Source organism: Engraulis encrasicolus, chromosome 9, assembly GCF_034702125.1.
Source record: "Engraulis encrasicolus isolate BLACKSEA-1 chromosome 9, IST_EnEncr_1.0, whole genome shotgun sequence".
In the NCBI taxonomy this organism is placed as follows: domain Eukaryota; kingdom Metazoa; phylum Chordata; class Actinopteri; order Clupeiformes; family Engraulidae; genus Engraulis; species Engraulis encrasicolus.
In genome coordinates this window covers 46,488,558-46,500,099 of record NC_085865.1, presented here as the reverse complement: position 1 = coordinate 46,500,099, position 11,542 = coordinate 46,488,558, and the positions used below count along the sequence as shown (strand labels likewise).

General features: G+C 41.6%; 2 protein-coding genes and 1 long non-coding RNA gene across 13 annotated transcripts in view; 1 reads left to right on the top strand and 2 right to left on the bottom strand.

The window, feature by feature from the left end:
- LOC134455906 (uncharacterized) overlaps positions 1–11,542 on the bottom strand; it is a 212,239-nt gene that overhangs the window by 94,487 nt on the left and 106,210 nt on the right. For 9 of the 10 annotated variants that reach the window (XR_010036193.1, XR_010036192.1, XR_010036194.1 and 6 more), the window contains 2 exons: positions 3,831–3,971; positions 9–129 (listed from right to left, as the gene is read on the bottom strand). This is a non-coding gene — a long non-coding RNA (uncharacterized LOC134455906). The remainder of the gene's footprint in view (positions 1–8; positions 130–3,830; positions 3,972–11,542) is intronic. The other variant, XR_010036195.1, reaches the window with a different exon arrangement.
- On the top strand, positions 5,271–8,125 carry LOC134455902 (uncharacterized). Of its 2 annotated transcripts, XM_063207260.1 has the most exons (6): positions 5,271–5,518; positions 6,035–6,120; positions 6,345–6,467; positions 6,575–6,643; positions 6,906–7,002; positions 7,126–8,125. In XM_063207260.1, exons 1-6 carry the CDS (start codon positions 5,368–5,370, stop codon positions 8,076–8,078), a joined length of 1,479 nt encoding a protein of 492 aa, XP_063063330.1. In that variant the 5' UTR covers positions 5,271–5,367; the 3' UTR covers positions 8,079–8,125. The 2 variants fall into 2 exon arrangements, with proteins under 2 accessions (XP_063063330.1, XP_063063331.1); XM_063207261.1 differs by lacking the exon at positions 6,035–6,120 and having other exon boundaries at positions 5,437–5,518.
- On the bottom strand, positions 8,310–10,234 carry LOC134455901 (uncharacterized). The gene is made up of 3 exons (XM_063207259.1): positions 9,657–10,234; positions 8,716–9,540; positions 8,310–8,571 (listed from the first exon to the last, which is right to left on the bottom strand). Exons 1-3 carry the CDS (start codon positions 10,135–10,137, stop codon positions 8,354–8,356), a joined length of 1,524 nt encoding a protein of 507 aa, XP_063063329.1. The 5' UTR covers positions 10,138–10,234; the 3' UTR covers positions 8,310–8,353.

Genomic DNA, 11,542 nt, shown 5'->3' with positions numbered 1-11,542 from the left:
TAACTTACCTCACCACATTCGCCTGGAAAGCAATGCATGGATCACCAGAGCACAAGATCAAAAGCCCCATCACGAGTGTCCACTGGGGGGCAGTCTTCATCTTCCAGGGAACGTTGCGGCACCTCCTCCCTGTCAAGACATAACAAATTATGTAAAACAGAATATATGCATACACAAATTTACAACAGACAAAACTAATTTGAGGTCATTTGAAGTATACAGTACACTATCGGTGTGCTTACTGAAAGAATATTGCTGGCTGGCTGTAATGAAAATTGAGAAATAGAAGTTGGAGAATTTTTCATGTGTACATAACAGAGCAAAATAACAGCAAAATGGGGAAATCTGCTTACTGCTTTACTTCATCAGGGAGTTTGTCACTCAAAAGTATATGAAAGTGAATTCATCTCTATTTGTAAGACTCTTCTTAAATGAGTCAATATGCCTCGGCAAGTATATGCACTTCTAGAAGTCATTACAAGTAATGTATACATTTAAGTGTTTGTTTACCATTCAATATCTCAAACATACAGCAGCTGTCACATTTACAGACGGAGATGCTACACACATACACAGCTGTGACAACCCTATCCTAAATTTCCTATCTTAATCCTCTTCTCAGTGATGATAATATCTGAAGGAACACAGTTGTAATGTACTGTAAGTTCATCTGTGACATTCCCACTAAAACAATTCTAGTCAACTGAAATTCTATTGTTTTAGAACTTGAATTAATGAACACATTACACACAATTTGTGACGTGAATGTAGTACACACGTAGGCACATGCACTCTACAGAAAGAATTACACAGGAAATAAAATACAGCATAAAATCCCTACATAATCACAAAAATCACATTTACCTTAAACTACAGACTTAAAATGTGTAGTCCTCCACCTTATCCATAAGTAAGCTTTGCAGTGTTCAAATGTGTTCTTTCTCTACCAGTAGCCTACGCCATCCTACTTCCCTCTCAATGAGACATGATCAGGTTTCACAGATGCGCCTCCAGACCTTTGCTGAAGGAGCACAATTTTTGGCACAGCTTTGAACTCAATGTGCATCAACGTGTAGCTGTCCATCTCAATCAAAGGAGGAATTAGTCAAGCATTTCACACGGTTATCTTTGTCCCCAAGGACAACACCAAGGAAACAATGTTGCGTGAACATTGAAGCTGTGCGTGGTACAGACAGTAATAGACCAACAGACTGGACAAAGTTATGGCACAGGGTGAAATCACGTGACAGTCGAGGTACCGCAGCATTAACCCTGGTTATTGTTCATTTTCTTTGAATTTGACATTGGGACTAAGACAACCACCTATTTGCATGTTGAATCAGTTAAATGAATCAACAATAATGTGCATATATTTATATTCAGTCTCTCAATTACAAATAAGCAAACAACTACCATGTGACTACTGCAAATCCTTAAGGATTTCCTGAATAAGCTGTCCTTGTTGTGAGGCATCTTGGATATGTTTGAGGCACAAATGGTCTTAGAAGTATTTTACACAGCTCCTCACATTCCTCCATTTTATCCTCTGCACATTGTCCTCATGACATCAAACATGTTTATTTATTGTGTAATGATGTGACCTCTGGTCAGGTCAGTTATGTTGTTCCACAAAATTACATTTGAATGTCTGGAAAAAGAAAACAAAATAAAATGGCACGATCTGAAAGGCCTTTGAGTGTTTTATGACTGCATATTTCCCCTCTATTCTCTTATTGGATCATGAAATCAGCAACAGAGATTTTAGATGCTGCTCAAATGGTAACCTTAGAAGTGAACTTACACCTGGTCCTCAAGTGATATGCTGCACTACACCTGACACGTATCCTCAACACTGCAACAACAGATGTCTAGGAGATACCCACCAACCAACTGTTCTCAATCAAAGACAGGCACTCACATTTGTGATATTAATGACACAGGGCTATCTTTGTGCTTAAGTGAGAAGGCTAAGGAAACAGCAATGTGTCAGTGAGACATGTTCTGTCATCGGCTAGCAGCTGCCTGACTTTGGCCTTGGTCTCAACACAAAGAAAGTAGCTGGTCTGTTTAGGCCTAAGGACAGAGTCAGACAAAAGCACCTGCGGTATTGACAGCATGTACACCACCTGTGGAACTTCGAATAGAGTCACACAGCAAACAGGCTCAGTTTTGAAAATACATTCCTACATTACACACACACATACGTGTATATATATACTGTATATGGGGTCGGGTCATTTTACGCGGGCCCTTTTGGGGGGGGGGATTGCATGGAATTTCATGTGGCGTAAATGTAAAACATTGAGTACAGTTTGACATTGGCGCATGGAGAAACTAAAGGCCTAAGCTTACATTTCAGCCATTTATATTTTCAGAAATTACACAAGATTTTACCCATGACATGTATAGTAGTACATTGTCAAAAAAAAACCTGTGAATTATTTCTGTTTACAACACACTTTCATTCGTCCCTCATGCAGGGGTCTATGCAATGAAAAATTCAACAAAATAGGAGCACAGACAAGAATTCAGGAGCTCTGTGAAATTGTTAACGCACAGACAAAAATAATCTAAGAGAGTAGCCTATGCGTTTTTCCCCACACATACGTAGGCGTACACATTCTACATGAGGGGTGCTGATCACAGGGCCAGTTTTTCAAAATTCCTCTCAGTAAAAGGGCTGAACAACGTGTTACACATTTATGTCTATATTCACATTCATAACACATTAATTTCTATATGCAGCCCGATGTCTCTTCTGCTGTGTCAATGCAGGCCTGTCGCCTAATTCACTATCATACAACTGTAAAACAAAGCCTGGGGAGTGTCAGTAAACTCATTCCACTGTCCCTTCTCTGAAGGTTTTTTTATTGCTCCCAAACCCAAGTCAACTACAACAACTTGACCAGGTTTTTGAGCCCTCTGTCTTTCAAGCACTTATTGTTTTCTCTATAGGATGTACTTACTCCAGGAGAAAAATGTGTAGGAACTCGTTTTTAAAATCGTTTCTTAAAAAACGGAGATCGAAGTATTTTTTTTCTCAATGTATGGGAAACACTGATAGAATTAAAAAATATTATAAGCTACACATGGAATATGAGGAAGTAAAATTAATGTCAAATTATTTTTAGGACTGTGGACAAAAAAAAATCAACTTATTCATCCCAAATCAGACCTACAAGCCCAACATCCTATGTTCACACTTTGACAGGTTGTCTTATGTCTATGGTGTAATTTTAACAACAGAGCCATAGTAATACATTTCTTCCAAAATAGATAGTCCTTGGATTATGTATTGACCAGTTGCAAAGATAATAATTGTGTAAATAATAAATTAGTAAAATACATATAATTATTCAGATTATTTGACTGTAGATAGTAACATTGAATTGTTATTACAGACACACCTAGGTTGGTAAATGAACTTAATCGTTTATCTTTTTGTAGTAAATGATGGATCTCCACCCCCTAATGACATTAATGAATGTTGATTGTTTCTCACACCGACTGGAAAAAAAAAATATATATATATATAAAGCTAATAATAAGTGTATCAAATTATTTTGCAGCCATGGAGAGTGGTGGTGGCGGTGGTGGTGGTAAGGGTGGCAAGGATGGTGACAAGAAGAAGAAAGGATCTTCTTTCCAGACTGTGTCTGTGTCAAATATTTTTGATTTCTGATCCCTCTCACGGTATATATTATCTGTCCCTTAATCACAGCATAGATAATAAAATTATTAAAATTGTTTTATAGTTTCTTCAAGCTGTAACGTTATCGCTGTCTGATGTTAACCAACAGGAGAGCCTGAACAAGCTGAGGCCATCTCACCCCCACTTTGTGCGCTGCCTCATCCCCAACAAGTCCAAGATTCCTGGGGCTATGGAGAATCCATTGGTCATGCACCAGCTGCGCTGTAACGGTGTGCTGGAAGGCATCAGAATCTACAGAAAGGGCTTCGCCAACAGGATCCTGTATGGAGATTTCAAACAGAGGTACAGATGGTTAAGGGCTTAGGCCTATTTTGTTTCTTGTATCTTCTGTATACAATAAAAAAAGAAAATAGCTATGAGATTATGTCCTTCAAGTATTATGAACAGTATTTATCAGTTCAGATACCATATCCTGAACCCTGCTATCCTTGAGGGACAATTTATCGACAACAAGAAGGGAGCTGAAAAACTGTTGGGATCTCTGGACATTGACCATCAGCAATACAGATTCTGACACACTAAGGTGCTTTATTCTGTTGTTCCCATAGAGTGCATATAGAGTGTGCATCAATATTTCAAAAGCTACAGTGCACAGCAATAATGAGTAGGCCTACACCCCTGTTGAAAAGGATTTTTTTTTACAATATTTTAATAAACACACGAGTTATCCCCAAAATGACCATAGAGTAAGTGTAATTACAACATCTTTTGAGCTTACGGCAGAAAATAAAGGTCAGAAGTATAACTTAAATTGCATAATTGTCCATGTTTGTGTAATTATGCTGGTGCAAAAGTGAGTACACCCCTATCTTAAACTGTCTGAGAAGGGGCCGCGTTGGCCCGAAACATCTCAAAATTGAAAGGAATTAACTTCAAACTATAGAGGTATCGCTCACATCTCCGACTTGGTGCCTGGTGGTTGTTTAGGCTCTTACGCCTGATTTACATGGGCGCTTCCAAAGCGTTAGAAGCGTGGCATTCCATTATTTTCCGTTGGGACGCGGCAGCGAGGCGAGAGGTGGTGACGTAGGGAAGCGAGGGTGGCGGGCGGTGGGCGAGCGAGGCGAGAAAGTTGAGCTCACAGACCTGTATTAACCATTGACAGTAAATAGAATGGACGCCAAATCAACGCTATTTGCCATTCAACGCTTTGAAGCCAGATTTGGGAACATTCCAACTTACATTCCACCTTAGCAACGCCAAACGCAGGTGCTGATTGGACAACAACAAGACTTCTAACGGTCAATCAAACCATGTTCTGATGCTCATTGGTCAATTTAACTTTTAATATCTCTCTAAAACAAAACATCACCACAAAAAATCACCACCCTGGTAAGTTGGAGAGCAAGGGGACCTACTAGTTGAGCGAAAAATTATCCCCCTGGAGTGGCATTTAAGGGAGATACAGGGTTTTATGTCTCTCATAGGAATGAATGGGATTTGGCCATTTTTTGGTCTTTTTGGGTCCAACCTTGGCTCCAACTTGGCTTCAACAATGAAATAGAATTTTGGCCTCCATTCTATTTACTCTCAATGGTACTAACTAATAAGCAATTTTCACGCTTGTTACGTAGCAACTTCCTCATTGGCCGATTGTGCATTCCAACTTCCGGTGAACTGTCATACTGTCGTTTCTGTGTATACGGAGGTAAACAATGTTCGCCTATTCAAGTTTTTTGGGAAATCTGCCAAGGTTGTCTTTTGCAGACGTTCATCGTCTGGTGAACCGTCACTCGACAACACCCCGCTCCAAACTGGACAAGGGATACAGCTTGTTTTTTGAGAAATTCATTCACGACTATGAAGGTAAGCGGTTAAGCTTATGCTAACGTCAGTTTGTGGCGTTACCTCAGATAGATGTTCGTATGGGTTATTGGTATTTGGCCAAACCAACAAAGCAAGATCGTTGTTTATTTTAAACAAGGATGAATTAGTTAATTTCGCTTGTATTGTGATAAAAAAAACGTTTTAAAGTCAGCTCGATTGTTGGGTAGAATGTAAACGAGGAGGGGAGTCAGCTTCAACCAGTTGCTACGTAGCGTTGTCGCTCCGGTTTTGTAACCTTCTGGGTAGACTACTGTACCATTCCTCAGTCACGTTATGTTATGAGAGAATTGCAATAATAATAGTTCAGCGAGAATGCCTGTTTGAAAACTGACTCCCCCTCTGTGTTATGTGGTCCTGCTCCCAAGGTCTATGTGGGTTTTAACTCGTCCTAGTACATACATTCAACATCATAAACCAATAACAGAGTGTAAGAATTAATCTTTTTGATTCATTCATTAATTTCCCATTTTGCTATTTACTTTTTTTGCTTACCAGTTTCCAACGTCATTGACAGGGAGGTTGCTGTCAGGTCTAGGTGTTACAGGTCAATGAGGAAGCGAGAACAGCCCCATTATTTGCAGGTTATTTTAGGCAGTTAAGGAGTCTGAATAATAAGTGTTTAATAATCTGTTTGTTAAACATGTAAACAGTGTAAGAGGTTAACTACTTTACGGCAGTTCCAGATTTCTAAAGATGTTTTTATATTTGTATTGCTCATCCTTACATTTCTTTATTATTTGGTGCATTTTTTGTCTTATTTTAGTTTAACCTTGTCTGTCGGATTACTGCTGTGTATTTTATGTAGATTGTTTTCCAAGCTGAAGCTCCAGAACTGCAAGGAACATCATGCAGCTGTACAGCAGGGAAGGTCCTCTGCAACCACCTTGTGGCCTTGCTATTCCAGTCGGCCCATTACTGCATGTTGAAGGTAAGTTGTATGTTCAGGGCTGCTGTCTGCCGTTTGATTTGAGTGACCATGCCTAGAGGTCTATCACCACATTTTTTAAATCCTGGTTTGCACTTCTGTCTCTGCAGGTGACAGCTGTACCACCACCTGTGCCCTGCACAAGCTCCCTTCAAGCATGGCATCGGCCTAGGACCATGGTAATGTTTTAGCTGTGTTGAGCTGTACCACATAGAGAAGAATGTCAGTCTTTTTGCCAGCCAGATGACTTGTATGCCACTTTTTGCTTTGCTAACAATGTTCCCTAAGAAATATGACCAGGCACTGTTGACAAATCGAAGCACCCGCACACACATTATTAAAAAACAGACTGGAGATACCTAGCACAAATCTGTTATTTTAACTAACAAAGACTGTATTTTAACAAATTAACTGGATACGGCTGCTTCTTATCTTTCTCAGGGGATCCATGCAGAACCGGTTCAGGACTTGGTAGTCAGGAAGCCAAAGCCATCCACCAGGAGCGTGTGCAAATCAACACTCTATCAAGCATACACTGGTAATGTGTACTACTGTAACTAATATGACACTGTTGACACTTGACATCATATTTGAAAACCAAAAGTAGTTGTAAGACGTGTCAATAATTTAACATTTCGCCTTTTATATTTATCTGTTTCAGGACCCCTGCCTGATCCCAACATGCTGGCTATTGGGGAGAAGCTCACAAACATCAGGCCGCAACCACTGATCTCGTCTGTGCTGCACGGCCTATCGCAGCTGTCGATGGTAGACTCCAAGTTCGGACCTGTGCCACGAGGATCCCCCCTGTCATACCAGTGTCCTCCTGTGGTCAAATGTGGGGATTACATCCAGCACCCAGAGGCACCAGCATTCCCGAATCTGCCCTTAGAGGACTCAACATTTCCCACCCAAATTCCACAATTTGAAAAAAACTCAATCCAAATTTTGCATTTCGACACTTTAACTGTTACATATAATATGGCAAGTGACATAGAGAAGCAGACAAGAGAACAGTCTGAGTGCCCACTATGGCAAGCTCTACGAAAGCCGAGAGTAACAGCAAGTAGATTTTATGAGGTTAGCCACGTCAGAGGGGTGTCCTCTGGTGAGTCCCTGGCATTGAGAATACTTAAGGGCACTCGCCAGACTCCTGCCATGAAGAGGGGGCTGGAGCGGGAGCCACAGGTGCTGGAGCACTATGCACAGGTGTGCAATGTCAATGTGGGTCGCTGTGGGTTAGTCATTCACCCTCAAGCTCCTCACCTGGGGGCTAGCCCTGATGCAAGGGTATATGACCCAAATGAAATTCCATGTTTTGGCCTTGCTGAGGTGAAATGCCCAGCCATTTCAAACATCACACAGGCAGGACATGTAAAAATTACTAATGGGAAGGCGAAACTTAAAAGAAACCACAAGTACTACTGGCAGGTTCAAGGCCAACTTGCAGTAACTGGCTTGAGTTGGTGCGATTTCATTACGGATACAGAGGAGGACTTAACCATTGAAAGAGTGTGGAGGGATGATGAATTGATTGGAGAGATGAAGGAGAAGGTTGACGTGTACTTTTTTGGTACATTCATGAATGTTTATCTTTTGCCCAAAGAAGTGTAATTAACCAAATGATTATTGAAAGAATTCATGAATAAATGAAGTGCACGACTAAAGGTTTCCATGATTTCCTACGCAAGTATATCCTAACATTACACATCTATTTTAACATTACATATTACAGATTGCAGTTTACAAGTTATTCTGTTTTTATTCAAGGTAATATCTCACAAAGTAATTTTAGGGGTGGTGGTGGTGGTGGTGGTGTGTGTGTGTGTGTGGGGGGGTATTCAACAGGAATGTAACAGTTTATTATATTACAAAGTTAAAGGCGTTGCCTATTCAACAGGAATGTAATGTTTTAACTCAAGTGGTCCCTGGAACAAGGACATCAAACAGCAAACGGTCCACAGCTGGTTAACTGTCCCAGACAAGGTCAAAGGGATGGTGTCTTGCCAGATCTGGTATTCCTTCACTCTGCGTATTGCCCTTTCCACAAGGATTCGAAGCCGGGCAATTGCTTGTGTTTTTAGAGCATCTTCTTCTGTAAACTGATCTGTAATTAGAGGTGGGAAATTAGTTCTACTGTGCTAATTCAGTGAGGGAGAGACATATAGGGGAAGCCAAAGCACATATAGATTACATTTTTGTTCACAGTTTTAATCTGAGATGTTCATTGTGACATTTCATGCTTACTTACCAGTCATCTTGAAGGGAGGTATGATAAGTGTTGCCCCACGGTCACTCAGCAGCTTCTCAATGGTGAATCCCTTGTCTGCCATGCAGCCATCCCCTGGTTCGAGTAGATTAAGTAGACCACTTTTTTCTGTTATCTTTCGGTCAGAGATGGAGCCAGTGAAAAGACTCGAAACAAAAGTCACAGCACTGCATGGGGCAACCCCAATTAAGCCCTTGAAAGTTGTTGTATTCTTGTAAGGAGAGAACAGCTCTGACTGAAGAGTTAGTGATGATGGAGACTGGCATCGCACCTCAGTGCAGTCGATGATCACTCTGACATTTGGACAGTACTGCACAAATTTGGTAGGCATGGTGTTTCTGATTTGCCGTTTACTCATCCAGATGGGAAGGGATCCAAGGATTAGGTAGAGGTAGTTGGCCCACGTGATGACAGCCCTGGAGACAGTGGACATACTGACCTCAAACAGGTCGGCCAACACCTTCTCTGGCAGGCCAGCGGCAATTCGGCAGCAGAAAAGAAAAAACTCATCTATAAGGGGCAGTCTGCGCGATGGACTCGGAGAAAGGGGCTCAGATGATTGTGCCTTTTTTTGCGCCTTCGACCAATAGACAAGTCTGGTGGCAGATGGTTTGATGGCCTCCCAGAAGTCACAAAAAACATCCCTTGACGTGAACCGTGTATAAAATCGTATGTCCTTATCGGAAATGCAAAATCTATTAAATCGCAATTGGGCCAGCTCTGCTTTCAGTAGTGACATTTCTTTCTTCATGCCCGCGATTTCCTGCTCTAGTTGCTGTATGCGTTCAGCAGCAGCATCCAGCGCACCTGTATGACACAAAAGAAAGTAGGCTAGGTTCTGATATTAAAAACTGCTTGAATGTTAATCGCTACCATCGGGAGGTAAAGCAACATTTTGAGAGTGAAAAATGTCATAGGCCTACCTGGTGTTGGTGCAGTTCCGTAGCCATGTTCACGGACCACCAACGCTGATAATTCCTCCATGGCAACCCATAGCTGTGTTTGCTCCGAGGGGAGGTCCGGCGAAATCTCACGGTCTACCATCCGTTTATTGACCCGTTTATAAACGGACTCCCTGGTTGGCAATCCCCAGTTGTTCCACTCAAAGCGGGAGGGCACAGAATTTACTTTTAGGCGACGACCAGGCGCAAAATTATCCAGCGCTAGCAGCCCACTATCACTGCCTGTAATGTAGTCTGACTCGTGGAAATGCCGGCTACAAACGTAGGTGCTTCCCTGTTTTATTTTAAAGGTTTCCCCTTCGTCTCGCTTAATAGCAGTGATCCACATCTTTCGTACAACTTGGTCTGTCGGGAATCCGTGAAACCTCAAGTATGGTTGGCGTTGTTTATTAGATGAACACAGAGGAACCGAGCAGTGACATCTTGCCTTTGTTTGCGCCATTGTTATTGTAGATCAGCTGCCGGAAGTTGGAATGCACAATAACGTTAAGTCCCGCCCACTAATCCCGGAAGCGTGAAACTAGCTTATTGGGAGGGAAAGTAATCTCATCGCCCCCTGCTGGCAACGTTCCAAGCCCCTGCAACAAATGAATGGGTTTTTTCTCTGAAAAATTACATCTCGGCCCTGACGACGAAGTAGAAGTAGTGGCAGTCGTATTATAGGCATGTTGGCCTGTTTTATCGAATCAGGTGGTAAAATGTTCGGTTTTTCACTGATCTGAACTGATTTTAATATTCTTTAAAAAGCTAATACAGAACTACACTGACTGGCAGGTGTGACGTGTTTACTCCATGTAATTAGCATAGCCAAATTAGCATAGCCAAACATGAGCCAGAGAGGTGGTTACTCGTCACCACAGAAGCCATCATATCTACTAGAGAAGTTAAAACCAAACCAAAATGATCGCGTGTATATATGTTTAATAAGAAGACAATGTGTAACTCACAGGATTACAAGAATGTGAAGATATGCGAAGAACTTGCGTTCATTCGCGTTCATTTGTTTCTCTGTGTTGTCAACGAGGCACGAAGCACAGCATGCTGGGAGCTGTGGTCCGTTTCCGACCAGATTGGCACAATTTCTATTTTTCTTAAAAGGGCAAAAAATGACTTAAGATTTTCACAGGTAGTAGTTCATCCTATTGTGTACGCTGAAAAATGTGTCTGGTGTTATAGTTCCTAGTCATATCTTTGTGGGATTTTTTTTTAAACTCGTCTATGGGAGTTTCAATAGGGTCGCCCTGGTGTTTGGAACGTAACCGCTAGGATCGCTGTTTTCCACTTTCCCTCCCAATACAGGTCTGTGGTTGAGCTTGGCTGAAAAATGTAGCGGCACCACGAAGCGTTAACCAATGGGAGAGCTTTCAACGCGATGACGTCACGTGCGTCACGAGCACTACTGGGATATTAAAAATGGAGGCTGTTTTGATTTCGGTGGTGTCAAATCTGCCGATCGTTTTTCACAGATGGTTTTAAAATAAATGACACTTGGGTTAAGGTGACCAATATATTCGCTCCTGTTTCATCATTTTTATTTGTACATACAGTGTTTGTGATTGAAGAGAGACGGTTGTTTGACCACAGCATTTGCTAAGCTAAGCTAATTTGACCGGGAAACGATGCTACGTCACCACGCGAGGCGAGCGAGCAGGTTGAAAGCGGGTGGAATTCGCTTACAAGTATCACAGCCGTTAGAGCTCTAGATAGTTTACCATATACTGGAGCAGGCAAGGGGAACTCGCACACCGTAATGCCAATGCAAGTATACTCTTATTGCATTCTAGAAAACAAAAAAAATGCTACCAAAGTGAAGTGCAAACGTTTCGGTCACAATCAGACCATCATCA

Bases quoted from the DNA above. Each gene is read 5' to 3' on its own strand.
- LOC134455902 (XM_063207260.1), top strand. From the start codon at position 5,368: ATGTTCGCCTATTCAAGTTTTTTGGGAAATCTGCCAAGGTTGTCTTTT. The intron at 5,519-6,034 runs GTAAGCGGTTAA...TTTGCTTACCAG, and splicing joins ATTCATTCACGACTATGAAG to TTTCCAACGTCATTGACAGG. The intron at 6,121-6,344 runs GTTATTTTAGGC...TATTTTATGTAG, and splicing joins AACAGCCCCATTATTTGCAG to ATTGTTTTCCAAGCTGAAGC.
- LOC134455901 (XM_063207259.1), bottom strand. From the start codon at position 10,137: ATGGCGCAAACAAAGGCAAGATGTCACTGCTCGGTTCCTCTGTGTTCA. The intron at 9,541-9,656 runs GTAGGCCTATGA...TGTGTCATACAG, and splicing joins CGGAACTGCACCAACACCAG to GTGCGCTGGATGCTGCTGCT. The intron at 8,572-8,715 runs GTAAGTAAGCAT...CTCTAATTACAG, and splicing joins ACCTCCCTTCAAGATGACTG to ATCAGTTTACAGAAGAAGAT.